We start from the raw sequence: 20,068 nt of genomic DNA, 5'->3' as shown, positions 1-20,068 counted from the left end.
CAATGTGCTTGTCCTCCTGCAGATCAGTCCACTTGTCCTACAGTCTCCAATATGATCCATTGATGCAGATTTCCTAATCAAAATCCAGGTCCAATTGTAGTCAAACCTTTTGACTTTAATTTGTGTGTTGCTGGATGATGCAAACAAAAAGCTGTTGGATATTCCTTTACATTTACTGTCCATTTCTCCCATCAAACGACAGATACAAAACATCCGAGTTAATCATGGTTAAAAGCACATTAGCTTGACCTTCTTCAGGGCACCCTTCTGAGCTGAAAGCACAAACACATGATACACCCTCTAGTGTCATGAAAGAGAATTGCAACCGAAAAATAGCTCCTACGCTGGTTAGGGTTGTCTGTGTAATGCATGTCAAAAGTAGCTTCTTTTACAATGCTAATACTCTGAAAGCTCTTCTCCCACCATAATGCATGTAACCACGTTGATTCTGAAGTGACCGAGTGTGTTCTGAAGATAAATAAAAGCCTCAGGGCTTTGGAAAGCGAGTAATTAAATACCATTTTATTTTTTAAATTCATTCCTAATACTTCAGACACTCTCAAATATGCTGACGCACTGGAAGGAGAACGTTCAGAGCTCTGTAAACAACTGACAGAGTTTGCGAGGATTGGAAAAATTATTTTTATTGTGATTGGTCAAGTTACAGTTCACATCAAATCTGCCATCATTTCCTTGCACTCATACAGTTCCAAACTGTCCAGAATTTCATTCTTCTTTTCCCTGACCCTCCATACACAGCAAGGGTGGAGAAACATTCAAACTGTGATTCCTTTATAAGAGGGTCAGGAGGCTCTTCATGTGTGTTCTGAAGGTCTCAGGGTTTTTTTTTTTTTTTGGCAGAATCTTCTGAATCTTGACCTTCTGAAGCTCAGTCTGCTGTTCTCCGCCTCTTCAGGACTGTCAGCTACAAACTGCTGCTTATCTACAGAAACAGAGGATTTCAGTGTTTTTATCCCACAGCAAGAGATGGAACCATGTGAGAATTAAATGGGTTATATGCACACAGACTTTTAGTTCTCAGCCAGGTAACACCAGGACTTCCGGTGAACTGTCTTTCCATTATAAAATTGTCACGTTTAAGATCTGTTTTCTTTAAAAATCAGTGATCTTCATTGCCTGTTAGATATTTGATATGAAGTCCCTACTGAAAAACCAGCTTAAACTCGCCTAGGCTGGTTGGCTGGTTTTAGCTGGTTGACCAGCCTGGTTTTAGAGGGGTTTTGGCCACTTTCAGGCTGGTTTCCAGCCATTTCCAGCCTGGTCTTAGCTGGTCAGGCTGGAAAATGACCAGCAAAAAAACAGCTTGACCACCTTGCCAGGCTGGAAGCCCAGCCAAAACCAGCTATGTCCAGCTTAAACCAGGCTGGTCAAGCTGGTTTTAGCTGGATTTAGCTGGTCATTTTCCAGCCTGACCAGCTAAGACCAGTCTGGAAATGGCTGGAAACCAGCCTGAAAGTGGCCAAAACCCCTCTAAAACCAGGCTGGTCAACCAGCTAAAACCAGCCAACCAGCCTAGGCTGGTTTAAGCTGGATTTTTCAGCAGGGGTGGTACTCAAATCAGACAAGGAACACTGTATTAATATCCATTTCCCCCTGCCAGGTCTTTAAAATATGAACATTTATTTTACCCCAGTATTTTCAATGGAATTTCTGCGCTAGCCTGTTGCTACTGACGGCGCTAGTGGTTACAACGGTCTTTCATCTTGTTTACGCTTGACCAACTAAATGAATGCTTAACTCTGTTTAACTGAATGTATTGTAATTACATTACAACATCGATGCTGTAAAAACAACCCTGTGAAGCTGAAAATAGTCTCATAAAGCTTTAACCTGAAGTTTATTGCTGGCTTTAAAACTCTAGCTGTGCACAGAGCCCATTCTGAATGTTCAAAACACAGAGCATTTAATCACCGCTGGACGTAGAACAACATGTAGCAGTTCCTCTTCATTTCTTTGGACGCTTCTGCCCAGCTGGTTTTGCTGACAGAAAAGTCACTGCAATGCAGCCATCCATCGTCACTTGGATCACGAATATGACTTATGTAGTGTCCTGCAACAGAGAAACTGTATAACTCTGGAACCTCAACTGGTCAATGAACGAACAAATGAGACAATTTAACATGTATGGTCAATTCCTACCAGAAAACAATTTGTGTCCCAAGTGTGAGACTGCTCCAGTGAGTCTATACTCCACCCTGGTGTCGACTGGTTCTTCCTCCTGTTTAAGAAACATGTATAAGATGTGAGAAACAAGTGTTAGATAACGGTCCATAATGTTACAGAAAAGTGCCTGCTGTCCATTCATACTCATCTATCAATCTCCCATATGTCTATATCTAACTGTGAATCATCCATCCATCCATCCAACTAACCCTATTACCTTCTATCTATTAATAAGACTCCTATATACACGACTCTTATTCAGTCTTAAAACTTTATCAATCTTTTCTTGTTATCTATTTACCCATGTCTATTAATGTGCCATTTATACATAACTCTATGCATCAACCCATCTATCCATTGATCTACTGAAGATCTATCCATCTCTCTATCCCATCTTTGTATTTCTCCATCCATATATCCATCTATCCACCCATCTGTCAATCTACCCACTCATTATTCAAGTCTCCATCTATGTACCATTTATCCATCCATCTATGCATACATCCATTTATTTATCCATACACCTGTCCATCCATTCATCCATCCATCCAATTTAAACAGTTATCTATCCATCTCTATCTGTCCATCCATCCATCCATCCATCTATCTATCTATCTATCTATCTATCTATCTATCTATCTATCTATCTATCTATCTATCTATCTATCTATCTATCTATCTATCTATCTATCTATCTATCTATCTGTCTGTCTGTCTGTCTGTCTGTCTGTCTGTCTGTCTGTCTGTCTGTCTGTCTGTCCTCTGTCTGTCCGTCCGTCCGTCCGTCCGTCCGTCCGTCCGTCCGTCCGTCCGTCCGTCTATCTATCTATCTATCTATCTATCTATCTATCTATCTATCTATCTATCTATCTATCTATCTACCATTTTCCATCCCTCTATGGATACATCCATTTATCTATCCACACACCTATCCATTCATCCATCCATCCATCCATCTATCTATCTATCCATCCATCCATCCACCATTTATCCATCCCTCTATGCATACATCCATTTATCTATCCACACACCTATCCATCCATCCATCCATCCATCTATCCATCTATCTATGTACCATTTATCCATCCATCTATGCATACATCCATTTATCTATCCACACACCTATTCATCCATCCATCCATCCATGCACCATTTTTCCATCCCTCTATGCATACATCCATTTATCTATCCACACACCTATCCATCTATCCATCCATCTATCCATCCATCCATCCATCCATCCATCCATCCATCCATCTATCTATCTATCTATCTATCTATCTATCTATCTATCTATCTATCTATCTATATTTATCCATCCATCTATGCATACATCCATTTATCTATCCACACACCTATTCATCCATCCATCCATCCATGCACCATTTTTCCATCCCTCTATGCATACATCGATTTATCTATCCACACACCTATCCATCCATCCATCCATCCATCCATCCATCCATCCATCCATCCATCCATCCATCTATCTATCTATCTATCTATCTATCTATCTATCTATCTATCTATCTATCTATCTATCTATCTATCTATCTATCTATCTATCTATCTATCTATCTATCTATCTATCTATCTATCTATCTACCATTTATCCATCCCTCTATGCATACATCTATTTATCGATCCACACACCTGTCCATCCATCCATATATCTATCCCATTTAAACAGTTATCTATCCATCCATCCATCCATCCATCCATAAATCCATCCATGCATCCATCCATAAATCAATTAATCAGTCTGTCTGTCTGTCCATCCATCTATCTATATGTCATGATTTGCTGTCTCTGCCTTTTCTTTGGGTATCAGGGGTGCAACTTTGTTCTTTTTCTTCAGGATTCTCTGGAGAAATGACAGAAGGCTCGCTGGTCTCTTTTTATCAGACTTTGGCTGCTCTCTGATCTCTCCTGATGAACAAAAGGCAAACAGAAAAGGTACATTTTCTTCCTGAGATTGTCCTTCAGATTGGTCTCAGAATTCCCAAATACTTCCCAAATTCGAAGACCACAACCACCAAGTATTGGAACAATACTTGCAGCAGTTGGGGGAAAACGTTTCTGTCTCCCTTTCCCAGGAAACTCTTTAATATAAGACCGTAATTGCAGCAAATACACTTGTAAATGATTAGCAAATTTGTCACAAACCTAAACCTAGAAGCTCCATCAAAATATGAATATAAATTAAAAGATATTGACGTTGAATGCAAATAGAGTAAGCTGGTAGAGGTGTTTACATTCACATCACAATACAAAAGAGGTAATTCAATCATAATGTTAAAACAGCTATCACAGCATTATTTATCAATATGTGGCTCTTTTTGAATTCTCGAAGGTATAGATATAAAAAACGTTGGGACCGTTGTTTTGTTTACAACCCTCAGAATGCTCTATAAACACCTGGCATACCTTTAACAGAGGACAGCGTCAACTCTTCTGTAATCTTCAGTGGATTCCTCAGCTTACAATCAGACAGGATGTCAAAGCGTGACACCAGGAAAACCAGAACTCTGTAGAGCGATTCAAATGATCAGAAATTACAGCCCGGCTCATGTTTGGTTATTTAGTTAGATTAGTAGCTGTTCAACAATGTGTCGTACCTTGGGAAATTCAAAAACCTCTGGGTCACAGAGGCCTTTGTGCCGTTACAATTGCAGCACATGCAATCAATTGAAGATGTCTGAAGAAAAGAAAGAAAACCTATCAGAAATGACATGCTATTCATGCAGTATAATGAGATTAGCACTGACACTCACGCTCATGTACTGCTGCAGGCTGTCCGACACACTTGCATTCTGGCCGAGGACCAGCGAGATGTAGTTTGCGTCTTCTGTAAATGTCTTCCGGAGACCACAACTAAAACCACAATGAGAAGAAGTTCATAGAAATGCTCAAGCATGTATGAAACGCTAGATCGTCACGCACATGGAGGAGTGTGGTGTCATTACCTGACACAGGTGCGCTCCGTTTCAAGCTTGAACTCCATATTGGCTATGGGGCAAATGTACGAGGGAAAGGACATCTTCAGGATCTGGCCTTCCTCTTTCAGATGGGACAGGCACAGCACGAGGAACTCATGAGCATCCTGAGGAGAAACACAACAGGTTTAAAACTGGGCTTGAGCAGGTGTGAAACGGCACTAACATGAAAAACTAGTTGAAGATTCTGGTTTAAGGTGCGCTCACCTGCTGGAAGTCTCCCATGAAATCCGCACTGTCATTTTCAATGTAGCCTTTAACTTTTCTCAAGAGCCTTATCTTCAGGCTGGTGTTGCTGTTGTCCAGCCGGCTCATAAACAGGTCTGAAAACACACTGGAGAGACACAGATGACTGGGTTAGTCTGAGCTATATAGAATTGAATAGGAATTACTGTGGGATAAACAATTTCAAGAATATATCACAAGTATTTTGGGAAACCTCAAAATGGGAGGGGCTTCCACCCCTGGTAGATTGGTTTAGGGCTAGAAGGGATACAGCTCAGCTACTGAACATGTGCACATAAATAAAGCGTCCTTTTTTCTGAGCTGTACCATAGTTATTGTTTTTATAGGTGTGGTTTAGGTGTAGTCAATACAATTAAAGTGCAACCCAGGCTGATTCTGAAAACGCAGTCCCGTGGACTTTTCTGGATCCCACGAAATACGTCCCGGAAGGTACGTATTTTTGAAGTTTTTGTTTTCGCAAATCCACGAGAGGCCGCTGTGTGCGCTTTTTTGTATCTCAAATTTCTCTCCCGAGTGCCGTTTGCGCCCGCGTTTCTCGCGTGAACCCACCAGAGGCTGCTGTCGACCAAACATCTGTCTGACTGGCCAGCCGACCAATCGACAGACCCACCCTCCTCCTTCCCTAAACCCAACCAATTTTATCGATTGACCCGCCTACTCACTTACTTCCCTAAAACCCAACCAACGATTTCCAAAAGCCGTCCAGAAAAAGAAAAGCCCTCGTCTGTTTTTTTTTACATTTTGGGATTTTGCCACATTCTCACCCTGTTATTCCCTCGTTCATTTTATTTTTTAGATTCTGTTTTTGTCTTCCCTGATTTCTGGACCCGCTCTTCCCCAGAATCAAACCCTGTCGTCCTCGTGGTCATCTCCTCTCTGCGTCTCAAGTCCGCCGACATACACGGCGAGCTAACTGGACAAACTTGTTGTGGCGGGAAAGCCGCCCACACGGAGTAAGCTGTCAGCCGGTAAGCGCGAAAAGGAATGGCGTCACACCGCCGTTCGTTCAAAACAAATGAAAAGCAGCCATACGTACCCCTGGCTACTTAATTTGCGGTCTCAAGAAACGTCCGCGGGACTACGTTTTCAGATTGAGCCCGTGTTGCCCAAGTCAATACAAAATTTATGATTGGAGATGTTAATAAAACACAACAGATCGGACTCTGTGGATGTACAAGACATTAAATAGATCAATCAAAAGCTCAGTTTTAGGAGCTGGCGCTGTACACATGTTTGTTTGTTAACTCATTAAAACCAGAACATGCTTTATTCTTGTTACCTGAGCAGCGTGTCTGTATCTCTCCATTCATCCTGGCTGGAAAGCACATCGTCCTGGAAGGGGGGAATACTCAGGAGGCACTGCAGGACTGAGTTCATGTAGCATGTGTTGCCTAGATTGGGAAGACTGAGGAAAAAAATTGACATTTTTGGTTAGATTACTACTAAGAACAGTCTAAAGGCTTTGGACAAAAGCATCTGCTAAATCAGTGATCCTCAACCTTGAGGCCGCGGACCGGTACCAGTCCCGGTCCATTGATCAGTTGGTAATGGGCCGCACTAGAATTCATTAAATATTTTCGTTTTATTTATTATCTGAAGGATCTTTTACTTTGAAGAATTACCGTATTCTCTCGGTTATATCTCGGCCACTTGAGCGCCCAAATTTAACCCACAAGCAGCAAAATGAGTAAGAAGCAGATGTCTTTGGCAAGTTTCTTTGCAAAGAGGAAAAGGTCCAGTGATGGACCCACAAAGGGCCAAGAAATAGATCTGCAACCCATTTGTCAACAAATCAGGTGACTCCAGCATGTCTGGACAATATCATCTGCTGGAGGTCGCAAATGATGGCGGCCTTCTAGGGGCCGTTCGCATATTGTGTCTTTTCTAAAGTCTATCATTATATCAAAAGTGTCTTTACCCCAAAGGAGAGTGTTCTTCGTGGTCATCGGGTTCAATCTTCAGATCAGTCTTCAGTTCTGAAACCCAATACTCTCTGAACATGGCCTCTATGTCTGGAAGCCTGAAAAAACATCATACAAACATGTTAACTACTATACTATACTATACTGTAATATACTATATTATACTATAATATACTATACTGTAATATACTATAATATACTATACTACAACATACCATACTATACTACACTATAATATACTATAATGTAATATACTATAATTTACTATAATATACTACAATATTCTATACCACACTAGGATATGCTATGTAATTTACTATAATTTACAATAATAATATATAATATAATATACTATAATGCACTGTTATGTACTATAATATACTGTAATATACTATACTATAATAAAGTATACTACACTATAATATACTATACTACACTATAATGTAATATACTATAATATACTATACTATAATAAAGTATACTGTAATATACTATAATATACTTTAAATTACTACACTATAATATACTGTAATATACTATACTCTAATACAGTGGTTCCCAAACTGGGGGTCGCGACCCCTGCGGGGGTCGCAGAATAATTTCAAGGGGTCGCGAGAGTTATTTAAAAATTGTGTAATTTTCAGTGATTATAATAAATATTTTTCAGTATTACAAGTGAAAGCTAATATTTTCAGATTTTTAAAAAGATATTACTGATTCATAAAGTATTTAGGACACATTCGGGCAGAATGCATCTTTGTACTTGGAACGCAGCGCTCAGGAACAGTTTAAAACTGTTGTCATGTCAACTTGCCGCAGTAAACAAAGCCTTCAACGCTTGCCCCGCCTTCGCGCTCTTCTTATTGGCCCACTGCTCTAAGAACTGAACACGAATGATTGGTTAAAATCAGCTGTCAATCACTCAGTCAACGCCTCCTGTCTTCAGATGACAGGAGCTACAACCGCGAAAATGTAAAGCGCTGAAGACGAGAGAATGAAAACAACACTGACAGATTTTGTCTTAGAAACACCTAAAGCTACAAATATTGGCACATCTGATTACTGATCATGTGCTGAATGTTAATCCACCAGCTATACTTATTGAAGAGTGGATAAAAGACCTCCATTGGCTTCAAGTCTGCTATGAAAATAACTAGCATTCACTGTAAAGTCTGTGGGATATCTTTTGGGATATCCGTCCGTGTATCTTTTGGTCACTCAATTATGTTATAAAAATGTCTTTTCTTGTGATAACGGGATTTCATTAAGACATATTTTCCTCACGCATGCATATTTATTTTTTTGCTTGTTAGTTTTGATTAGTGTTGATTTTCAAATGCATTAAATCTGTTTATAAAACTTGTAGTAACAGTGCGATAATTGGTGGGAGCCACTAAATTTTGGCTGGTGCGTCTACATTTTTAAAGTTAGAAGCACCAGTGGTAACAAGCAAAAATGTTAATTTCGAGCCCTGTAATCTATAGTAAATATAGTTAAAATATTGTGAACAGCTTAAAAAAAGCTATTTTTATTGTTTGTATATGCTTTGGTAGTGGGGGGTCGCGAGTTCTTGACGATCTTACAATGGGGGTCGCGGGTTTAAAAGTTTGAGAACCACTGCTCTAATATGCTATACTACTCTACACTATAATATACTACACTACACTATAATATAATATACTATACTACACTATAATATACTGTAATATACTATACTATAATATAATACAATACAAAATACAATATAATACTGTAATATACTATTCTATAATATACTGTAATATACTATAATATACTTCAATACAAAATACAATAATATACTGTAATATACTATTCTATAGTATAATATACTGTAATATACTATAATATACTACACTACACTATAATGTAATATACTATACTACACTATAATATACTGCAAAATACTATACTCTAATATACTATACTACTCTATAATATACTATACTACACTATAATGTAATATACTGTACTATAATATACTATAATTTACTATACTACACTACAATATACTGTAATATACTATACTATAATATACTACACTACACTATACTATAATATACTATAATACAAAATACAATAATATACTGTAATATACTATTCTATAATATAATATACTATAATATACTGTAATATATAATATACTGTAATACAATACAACACAACACAATATATTATATTATAATTTAATATAATATAATATACTGTAATATAATATAATGTAATATAATATAATATACTGTAATACAATACAATACAACACAACATAATATAATATAATAGTATAATATAATATAATATAATATAATATAATAGTGTAATATAGTATAATATAATATAATATAATATAATATAATATAATATAATATAATATAATATAATATAATTGTATAATATAATATAATATAATTGTATAATATAATATAATATAGTATAATATAATATAGTATAATATAATATAATATAATATAGTATAGTATAATATAATATAATATAACATAATATAGTATAATATAATATAATATAATATAATAGTATAATATAATATAATATGGTATAATATAATATAATATAATATAACATAATATAGTATAATATAATATAATAGTATAATATAATATAATATGGTATAATATAATATAATATAATATAACATAATATAGTATAATATAATATAATAGTATAATATAATATAGTATAATATAATATAGTATAATATAATATGGTATAATATAATATAATATAATAGTATAATATAATATAATATAATAGTATAATATAATATAATATAGTATAATATAATATAGTATAATATAATATGGTATAATATAATATAATATAATATAATATAATATAATATAATATAATATAATATAATATAATATAATATAATATAATATAATATAATATAATACAATACAACACAATATAGAATGATATAATACAATACCCAGGTTGTACACAGGATGCTTGAGGTCGATACAGATCATAAATACATGAGATATCTGTAAAACAGAAGGATAAATGATAGAGTTCAGTCAATAAATCACATACAGTAACCTGCACTGCTTAAAGAAAGCCAGCTGATCTTATAAACCAATGCTGCATATCAGCTCTGTTGAAATGGTTTATGACACAGACTGCATTCGAAATCCTTCAACAGATGTAATAATGAACAAGTGTGACAGACTCCTGTAATTAGACTAGAGCGCACACACAGATATGTGGCTCGTCATGTCAGGTGGTCTTCATTTTTTGTGATTTGTCTTACCTGTATAAAGTTCAGTCGGCATCTCTTGTAACTCTGAACATTCGCTGATTTCAGATAAAGAGCTGTCTTCATGTGCTTTCCCCCCCTCAGGCTTTCGATCGGAGGTTTGGTGTTCAGACACAGAAGGAGAGGGCTTCATCTCCACAGCTTTTTCTGGAAAGAAATATGAATAGTGAAAATGATCTATCTGCAGGCTTTATAGACAGCATGAAGGAGCAGATCTGAACTCATTAACCTTAAATGAGGAGGTCACTTCCAGAATGACTGCTCACCATTGACTTGCACAGTATTTCCCTACAATGGAAGTCAATGGGGACCATCTCATTCACTCATTCATTCTCCTTCAGCTTAGTCTCTGATTTATACAGCCACAGCGGAATGAACCGCCAACTATTCCAGCATATGTTTCACGCAGCGGATGCCCTTCCAGCCACAACACAGTACCGGGAAACACCCACACACACTCATTCACACACTCGTACACCACGGCCAATTTAGTTCATCAATTCACCTACAGTGTAACTCCACACAGAAATGCCAACTGGCCCGGCCGGGACTCGAACCAGCGACCTTCTTGCTGTGAGGCAACAGTGCTAACCACTGAGTAATTTAATAATAGTAATTGTAATATAAATAAATAGTAATAGTAATTGTTAACTAATTTATGCTAACAACATGCTAATTCATACTAGAATCAAGCTAACAACATGCTAATCCATGCTAGAATCATGCTGCTTACATGCTAATCAATGCTAATAACATACTAACCCATACTGGAAACATGCTAACAACATGCTAACCTGTACTGGAAACATGCTAACATGTTAATTCATACTAGAATCACGCTAATTCATGCTGGAGACATGCTAATTTAGACTGGAATCATGCTAACCTGTAACCTGCATGCTAATACATACTGGAAACACGCTAAAAACATGGAGACATGGTAGCAACATGCTAATTCATACTGGAATCATGATAATAACGTGCTAACCTGTACTGGAATTATGTTACCAACATACTAATCCATACTGCAAACATGCTAACAACATGCTAATTGATCTATCAATCCATCCATCCATCTATCTATCAATCCATCCATCCATCTATCTATTCATCCATCCATCCATCTCTCTATCTATCTATCTATCTATCTTTCGTTTATCTATCGTTTATCTATCTATCTATCTATCTATCTATCTATCTATCTATCTATCTATCTATCTATCTATCGTTTATCCATCTATCGTTTATCTATCTATCTATCTATCTATCGTTTATCCATCTATCGTTTATCTATCTATCTATCTATCTATCTATCTATCTATCTATCTATCTATCTATCTATCTATCTATCTATCTATCTATCTATCTATCTATCTATCGTTTATCCATCTATCGTTTATCTATCTCTCTATCTATCGTTTATCCATCTATCGTTTATCTATCTATCTATCTATCTATCTATCTATCTATCTATCTATCTATCTATCCATCTATCGTTTATCTATCTATCTATCTATCGTTTATCTATCTATCGTTTATCTATCTATCCATCTATCGTTTATCTATCTCTCTATCTATCTATCTATCGTTTATCTATCTATCTATCAATCTATCTATCTATCGTTCTATCTATCTATCTATCTATCTATCTATCTATCTATCTATCTATCTATCTATCTATCTATCTATCTATCTATCGTTTATCCATCTATCGTTTATCTATCTATCTATCTATCTATCGTTTATCCATCTATCGTTTATCTATCTATCTATCTATCTATCTATCTATCTATCTATCTATCTATCTATCTATCTATCTATCTATCTATCTATCTATCGTTTATCCATCTATCGTTTATCTATCTCTCTATCTATCGTTTATCCATCTATCGTTTATCTATCTATCTATCTATCTATCTATCTATCTATCTATCTATCTATCTATCTATCCATCTATCGTTTATCTATCTATCTATCTATCGTTTATCTATCTATCGTTTATCTATCTATCCATCTATCGTTTATCTATCTCTCTATCTATCTATCTATCGTTTATCTATCTATCTATCAATCTATCTATCTATCGTTCTATCTATCTATCTATCTATCTATCTATCTATCTATCTATCTATCTATCTATCTATCTATCTATCTATCTATCTATCTATCGTTTATCTATCTATCTATCAATCTATCTATCTATCGTTCTATCTATCTATCTATCTATCTATCTATCTATCTATCTATCTATCTATCTATCTATCTATCTATCTATCTATCTATCTATCTATCTATCGTTTATCTATCGTCTATCTATCTATCTATCTATCTATCTATCTATCTATCGTTTATCCATCTATCGTTTATCTATCTATCTATCTATCTATCTATCTATCTATCTATCTATCTATCTATCGTTTATCTATCTATCTATCTATCTATCAATCTATCTATCTATCGTTCTATCTATCTATCTATCTATCTATCTATCGTTTATCTATCGTTTATCTATCGTCTATCTATCGTCTATCTATCTATCTATCTATCTATCTTGTTCAAGCTATTTTAAACTAAATAAACTACCCACAGGCTTTCTGAAGCCAGCCTCAAAGTTTGTCTGGTTAAAAGGATGTAATGTCTCTTACCTGTGTGGAGTTCAATCTGCAGCTCCGCCTCTTTTAACTCTGAGCATTGGATGATTTCAGATAAAGAGACGTCGTCAAGTGCAGCTGTGGATAACACACAAAATAATTCAGCTTTTATTAAAGACATAAATGAGTAGCACTTTTAGAGACTTTTTAAGTGCACATACATATGTATTAGGGTTGTTATAGACCATTTTGAGGGACGTACACAATAGCAATGGTCCCAGTGTATTTAATTGTGCTACATTTTTAATTTCTGTAACTTCAGAGAATCCAAAAAGAGGCACATATTGATCAATAATGTTATGAGAGCTGTTTCAACATGAAGTTATGATGGAATTGACTCTTGTTTCAGTTATGAAATAGTTTGATAACAAGCAGGAAATGTTCATGGGCCAATCACGTGACCACATTGATGCGGTCTAAATCATGCAATATTCGATTCTGTGATTTGGCCTGTGATTTGTCTTTACCTGCATCAAGGTTAGTCGCCATCTGTTGTAATTCTGAACATTCGCTCATTTCAGATATGGTGGGGGGGTCTTCAAGTACAGCTGTGGATAAAATTACAGCTGTGGAAAATAAACAGAATAACTTACTTTCTATTAAGGACATAAATGTATTGAACTTTTTAGACAAACTTCGAAGACAGAAACCGAGCTGAAGATGACGTTACAGAAAAAGCTGTGAATTATTAATATTCTCAAACCTTCGTCTGCTTCTTTCTGCTGGCCTGCAGGCAGATCAACCTCTGGATGATCTTCGGATGATCTGTGGACTGCAGCTGAGAACGAAGCATCAGTTTTCCTGTCGCTGACGGAGGAGGTATCCTCCTCCTCAGATGACAAACACACACACGGCATCAAAATTGATAGGATTTTGCCAAAAACGCGCCGCATAGATGGAAATCTACGCTTTCGGGAGGACGGAGAGGGGAGTTTGCCATTATCTCCAGGACCTGAAAAGGAAGAATCCTCCAGATCTACCGAAGAAGACGGAAACATCACCCTCATCACGTTCTTCATCTCCTCTTTGCTCTTCAAAGCCATTTTCTCTGCTAGCTGAATGTCACCATCCATATTCTAGAGGTAAACACAACTCAGCGTTAGCACTTGTGCATTAATAGTTATGATTCTCTCATGTTGTCACAATGGTTGAATTTCAAATGTGTCTTCTTCATTAGTAGTCATCTCGATCATAAACTGGGGATTTTGTGACTGTAAAAGAGTCAATATGTTTAATATTCAACTTTTGTTTCCACGCCAAATTATAATTTGCAAACGTCTTTGAGTTTTTATTTAAAACAATCTAAATAATCTGCCAATGGGGTGAGCTAAATAATATTGTTCATCCTTTTGATAGAAGATAGTTTTGGTTAACCCACTAGCAGGTTATTTTGCCTGTTTTATGGGAAAACTCACTTAATTTTGGCATATTATTTCTTAAAACCAGACAATATTTTTGATTGTCTAGAAAATGCTTCTTTATTTAAGAAAATTTCAGATATTTGGATTAAAAACAAGACAAAAGTCTAAGTTAGAAAAGCATTTTCGTAGTAATCTTCAAATGTGAGCTCAGTTACACTTAGTTACACTTGTTTTCTTAGCATGTACAAATATTTGTCGATTTTATTACATATATCATGACAAATGTGTACAAATAAGCTCACTTTAAACAGTGGAATTATCAATAGTATTATCTACAGCAGACATTTAATATTAATATACAACACAGTATTAAATATCGACATTTAAACACATTCACTGTGAGATTTCATAGTATTTCAAACACCGAGTGAGTTCTCTCGAATATAATTAATCAATCAGACGATAATTGAGATTATTTTATCCAACCAGTGTGACAAATATCATATTTTCTTCAGAGAAATTAAATAATTTATGTGTTTTGTTGTAAAACTTGACAAAGCCAGAGTGTATTTCCCTTACCGTAGCAGGCGATGAAGTGTTCTGAGGCGCTTCAGCTGCAGCGCGCGCTTTTTGGAATTGTGGAACGCGTTCGATTTTAGAATGCGTTACGTCACAGCGGCTCGCCTTCTCGTTGACTATACATTATGAACTTCAACACTGGAGTTACAAGAGCTACCTTATTTGCCACAGACAAGTGTCCCATAACTGGCAAACCTCCTTTAGCTTTGGCAAATTATAACAAACAAGCATTCTGGTCACTGTTATACAAACAAAAAATATATAAACACTAAAATAAAAAAACTACAGTAACTTATAGTAAACACTATAGTGTTTCTGAAGCATACTATAGCAACTCACTTGAAATAATCTGTTGTGGTAATTCTACAGATGCTATATATAGTTTAGGCTAATAAAACAACTATAAAAATAAAAATCAAATGACCCAATACTACAGTTTTTGACAAATATGGTATGATATATTACTATACACCATAGTTCACTATAACTAAAGTGTACTACTGTACAGATTAACAATTTACTATAGTTAATACTGCAGTACAATGTAGCATTCATTAAGGTGTTGCAAATATTACAGTATATATAGTATTATACACTTGAATATAGTGTGTATTTTTTTAATACTACAGTAATTACAATAATTTACTGTGGTATTTTCCTGTGGGTAATATTATTCATAATAGAAACATGGAGAATTGGTCATTATACATTTATTATTCTTTTTTTGACACAACATGGCTTTCCTGTAAACATTTTTAACACATTAAGGCTATTCCCAGTGGCATAATAACGCTAATAATAAATGTAATCAAATACACATAAACACAAATAAAGCAATCCAGGTTTTTGTAAACAGACTATTTTGACCAACATTTTAATAACAGCTTTAGATGTTACAATATACATTAAAATAAAATAACACATTTAAAGCTACTGTTAGCAGACAGATTCACAGTGTTTGTGATAAATAATATAATTTACTCTATCATTAAGATGTAATACTATAAAATCTGACCAGCAGATGGCAGATGATGTCTGTCTTTTTATTTTACACTGTTTAAATAATTCATCTAGCACTATAATAAAATATCTTAGATAGCCAGAAGCTCAAATAACTTATTGTGAGCCCAGAAATTATACATCCAATGGTCTTGAGTGAGAATACACAGGTATTGGTGCCTTGATCCAGACCTCTAAATGTGATTAAATAACTTTAAGCCTTTTAAATAACTCAGAGCTGCATCTGCCTCAGTATAAAGTTAAAGATGTGTTTTTGTAAAACAGTGATGTACAGAAATGAAACAATCTTTTGCATTTCTGAAATGTTGTGTGTATTTGAGGCAGCTGTGTTGTCCAGGCCAGCAGATGGTGATGTTGCTCAGTATCTGAAACAGCACACACACTTCAATTCATGTTTATTTATATGGCACTTTTCACAATGTAGATTATGTCAAAGCAGCTTAACATAGTTCTAGTAAAGTCCAGTCCAACAAACACAGTCCTTCCATCGATGCTTTCACTAATCTAATATTGTGCATGTAGTAAACATTAAACAATCAGAACCCTAACAAAACATTCCAGTTAGCACATTCGCAGTATAACATGGAAACAGACTATAAACACTAATAATCAATGATAAAAGATAAAAACAAGGATATTTACATTTACATTTAGTCATTTAGCAGACGCTTTTATCCAAAGCGACTTACAAATGAGGACAAGGAAGCAATTTACACAACTATAAGAGCAGCAGTGAACAAGTGCTATAGACAAGTTTCAGGTGTGTAAAGTCTAAGAAGCAAAGCATTAGTAATGTTTTTTATTTTATTTTTTTTTGAGAGAGAGAGAGAGAGAGAGAGAGAGAGTACAGTTAGTGGTATAGCCAGAGAGGCAGTTACAGATTAGGAAGGAAAGTGGAGACTAAACAGTTGCGTTTTTAGTCGTTTCTTGAAGACAGCAAGTGACTCTGCTGTTCTGATGTAGTTAGGGAGTTCATTCCACCAACTGGGCAGATTGAATGCGAGAGTTCGGGAAAGTGATTTCTTCCCTCTTAGGGATGAAACCACGAGGAGACGTTCATTCACAGAACGCAACTTGCTATCAGAAAACTAACACTAAGCTAGGCTATATGATAAATTAATCAAATTCTACAATTTCAAGTGATTGGTAATTTGTCCATTCTTACCCCATTTTTTGTGTAATAATGTTTTTCTATGCAGACTTTATGTATTGGTCTAATATTTGTATAAAAAAGATTGCATTTACATTTACTCATTAAGCAGAAGCTTTTATCCTGTGACCAACAAGTAATGAGGGAAGCACTTCAAATCATCAGAAAGAAGAAACGGACTCAGCCTATTGAAGGTTCAGGAGCATGTGTGTTTGAATGCTAACAAACCTTAAGCCAAGTCCAACAAGAAAAGCCACATAGTGTTGTTTTAAAGCTTATTTAAATCTAATTATAAAAAAAAAAGCTTGTTGTGCACTGTTGGTTTAATATTCTAAAGTCAAGTTGTTGTTTCATAAAAACATCTATTGGGAAGAGTTGCTCTATTTGATATAAAGCTTTTATGGCACAAACAAGTTATTTCATTTAAAGCTTACTTGTTTTTATTTATAAGAAGTCTAGCTTGATGTGCACTATTTTCTTTTCCTTTTGTTTGTATTTTTATAGTGATTTTAAAGTCATCTGCTTTGTTATAACGCTTTTCTGGAAAAAAATAATAAAACAAACAACAATTAAACAGTGTTCATGTTTCTAATGGCTGCAGCTTCATATGATACAAAACGGTTCACAAAGACAGTTTGATTTATTAAATAACTCATCTCTTATGCTTTCTTTCACGTTATGTGACAAAAGAACGATTGACTCGAATGAACTAAGTGATTCACTCATTCGTTCATGCACCTGTTGTGTAGCACGGGAGAAGATTAGTTCATTTTTCGAGTCCTCTATAAAGTTCGTTCATCACATGAAAGACTAAAGCCTAGCCAATCATATGCGTTTAGAGCCGGAAAAAGATTTGATGCGTTCATTTCTTGAGTCCTCGGTCTGAGTTGTTCATCATCATCACGTGAAAGACAGAAGCCAATCATATGCATTTATGGCTTGTTTCCACTGACTGGTACGGTACGGTACGGTACGGTTTGGTGCGGGTCACCTTTATCAAGCTTGCGTTTCCACTAACAAGGGTACCCTTTTGGTGGGCGTGGTGTATGACAGAAAGTTTCAGTCGACGTCATTCTCGCTCGAGGAAATGTCTACAATAAAGCTGTATGGGTCGCTCACATATCATATGAGAAGCTCTTCTCACAACACAGAGACTTTACACACACAAATACTGGTGTAGAAATGTTTATTACTAACTTTTCAATGAACATGAGTTGATTATAACTGCAGATCTATGGTAGTGCGAAACAGCCTACTGTAACGTCTGTGATTATATTAAATAACTAAATAAATGAACATATATAAACACATACAGCCCCTTACAGTCTCCGATATGTTATCAACTACAGAAGAACTATAGCAGACATTTCGTCCGTATTTAGGTTCAAAAACAACACAAAATAGAGCCTACAGACAGTGAAAACCTCTCATCTGTGTCTGTAATCTTCAGCCGCACATGTAGCCTCTGTTAGAGAGTAATTCCATCATTCTCGGTTCATATTAATCCAAAATGTGAAGATAATAAGTTAGTTAACCATGGCATTTTGTTCATGTTTGCTGATAAATAATGTGCTCCTTTTTTTCCGGCTTCTCCTTTGTTTCTTCACGCTTCACTCTCGCGTTTGTCAGTGTCTGACAGGATCGGGTTTCAAAAGCACGTCAATAATCAAGCGCAGGTTATTATCATCAGCTCAAGAAGTTTGTTATTTCAGATATAATGTTAGACGCGCGCAAACGCTAGCAAGAAAGCGAAACCGCTCGCGCCTCAGACTGGCTCGTAAAAAACTACGTGGCACAGGGTAAATCTGCTCTTCTTCTTGGCTTTGTGGCTGTTTATCAAGACGACGACAAGGTTTGTTTGAGCCCAGATCGACCATGGCTCGTTATTATATGTATTTATAATTCCGCTATAATCTCTCGGCTGTGTATTTCAAACATGGCGGGTTTTTTGTTTTCATTCTGGCTTGTTGCGTAAGTGAATGACGTATCTCTGTAAACCAATAGCGTTCAGCTGCGCGTGTGGCTCCGCCTTTTGGTACCCTTTCTCGTGTTTGATACCCTTTCGAAAGAGTGCTGAAAAAGTGGTACGGTACGGTTCGGTTCGGTACGCTTTTTGACAGTGGAAACGGCCATAAAAGCGTACCAAAACGAATCGTACCGTACCGTACCGTACCACTCAGTGGAAACGGGCCATTAGAGTGGGAAAGATATTTGATCCGTTCATTTATCGAGTCCTCGGTTTGAGTCATTTCTCTTCACATTCCGTCACGTGATGAACGAACGACTCAAGAACCAGAAGACTGGAAAGGTGAACTAATCATGGCTCCTTTCGGCTCAGACTGTGTACATTGTGGATTATATGTGGCTGTCAGTGTGACATGAACGAACCACTGAAATTTGAAGACATGAAGAGGTGAGCTGAGCAAAGAGCCAAAAATACCTTCATAGACAAAAGAGCATCTTCTCCTCCTTACAGTATTCTGTTTATGACTTGTTTGTCGTGTGATCAACCTTTTGAGCTCGTTGTAGATGTGTTTGGAAGCGATTCGTAACATTTTAAATATATTTTGGCAAATTGAACCAAATGAATGAAATGACTCAAAAAAAAAAGATTCGTTCATCTCGATGAACGAGGCTCAAAGATCTGAGTCAGTAAAATAATCC

The 20,068-nt window shown here is 35.9% G+C and overlaps 1 protein-coding gene across 1 annotated transcript; it reads right to left on the bottom strand.

The window, feature by feature from the left end:
* Positions 1 to 697: 697 nt before the first annotated feature.
* LOC130231558 (ubiquitin carboxyl-terminal hydrolase 37-like) lies at positions 698 to 13,362 on the bottom strand. Its single transcript, XM_056460907.1, has 13 exons — positions 13,289 to 13,362; positions 10,638 to 10,790; positions 10,317 to 10,371; positions 7,345 to 7,446; positions 6,706 to 6,831; positions 5,388 to 5,514; positions 5,151 to 5,287; positions 4,959 to 5,058; positions 4,803 to 4,882; positions 4,612 to 4,712; positions 2,161 to 2,239; positions 1,933 to 2,071; positions 698 to 943 (listed from the first exon to the last, which is right to left on the bottom strand). Exons 2-11 carry the CDS (start codon positions 10,774 to 10,776, stop codon positions 2,205 to 2,207), a joined length of 1,002 nt encoding a protein of 333 aa, XP_056316882.1. The 5' UTR covers positions 10,777 to 10,790; positions 13,289 to 13,362; the 3' UTR covers positions 698 to 943; positions 1,933 to 2,071; positions 2,161 to 2,204.
* Between the last annotated feature and the right edge of the window lie 6,706 nt (positions 13,363 to 20,068).

The sequence above is a fragment of the Danio aesculapii genome, chromosome 7 (genome assembly GCF_903798145.1).
Source record: "Danio aesculapii chromosome 7, fDanAes4.1, whole genome shotgun sequence".
NCBI lineage: Eukaryota > Metazoa > Chordata > Actinopteri > Cypriniformes > Danionidae > Danio > Danio aesculapii.
Note: the sequence above shows the minus strand (reverse complement) of the source record. Positions and strands in the feature narration are given on the sequence as shown.

Coding starts and splice junctions, on each gene's coding strand:
- LOC130231558 (XM_056460907.1), bottom strand. CDS start 10,776: ATGAAGCCCTCTCCTTCTGTGTCTGAACACCAAACCTCCGATCGAAAG. Junction 4,883..4,958: donor GCCTGCAGCAGTACATGAGC/GTGAGTGTCAGT, acceptor TCTTTTCTTCAG/ACATCTTCAATTGATTGCAT. Junction 4,713..4,802: donor AGGTTTTTGAATTTCCCAAG/GTACGACACATT, acceptor ATCGCTCTACAG/AGTTCTGGTTTTCCTGGTGT.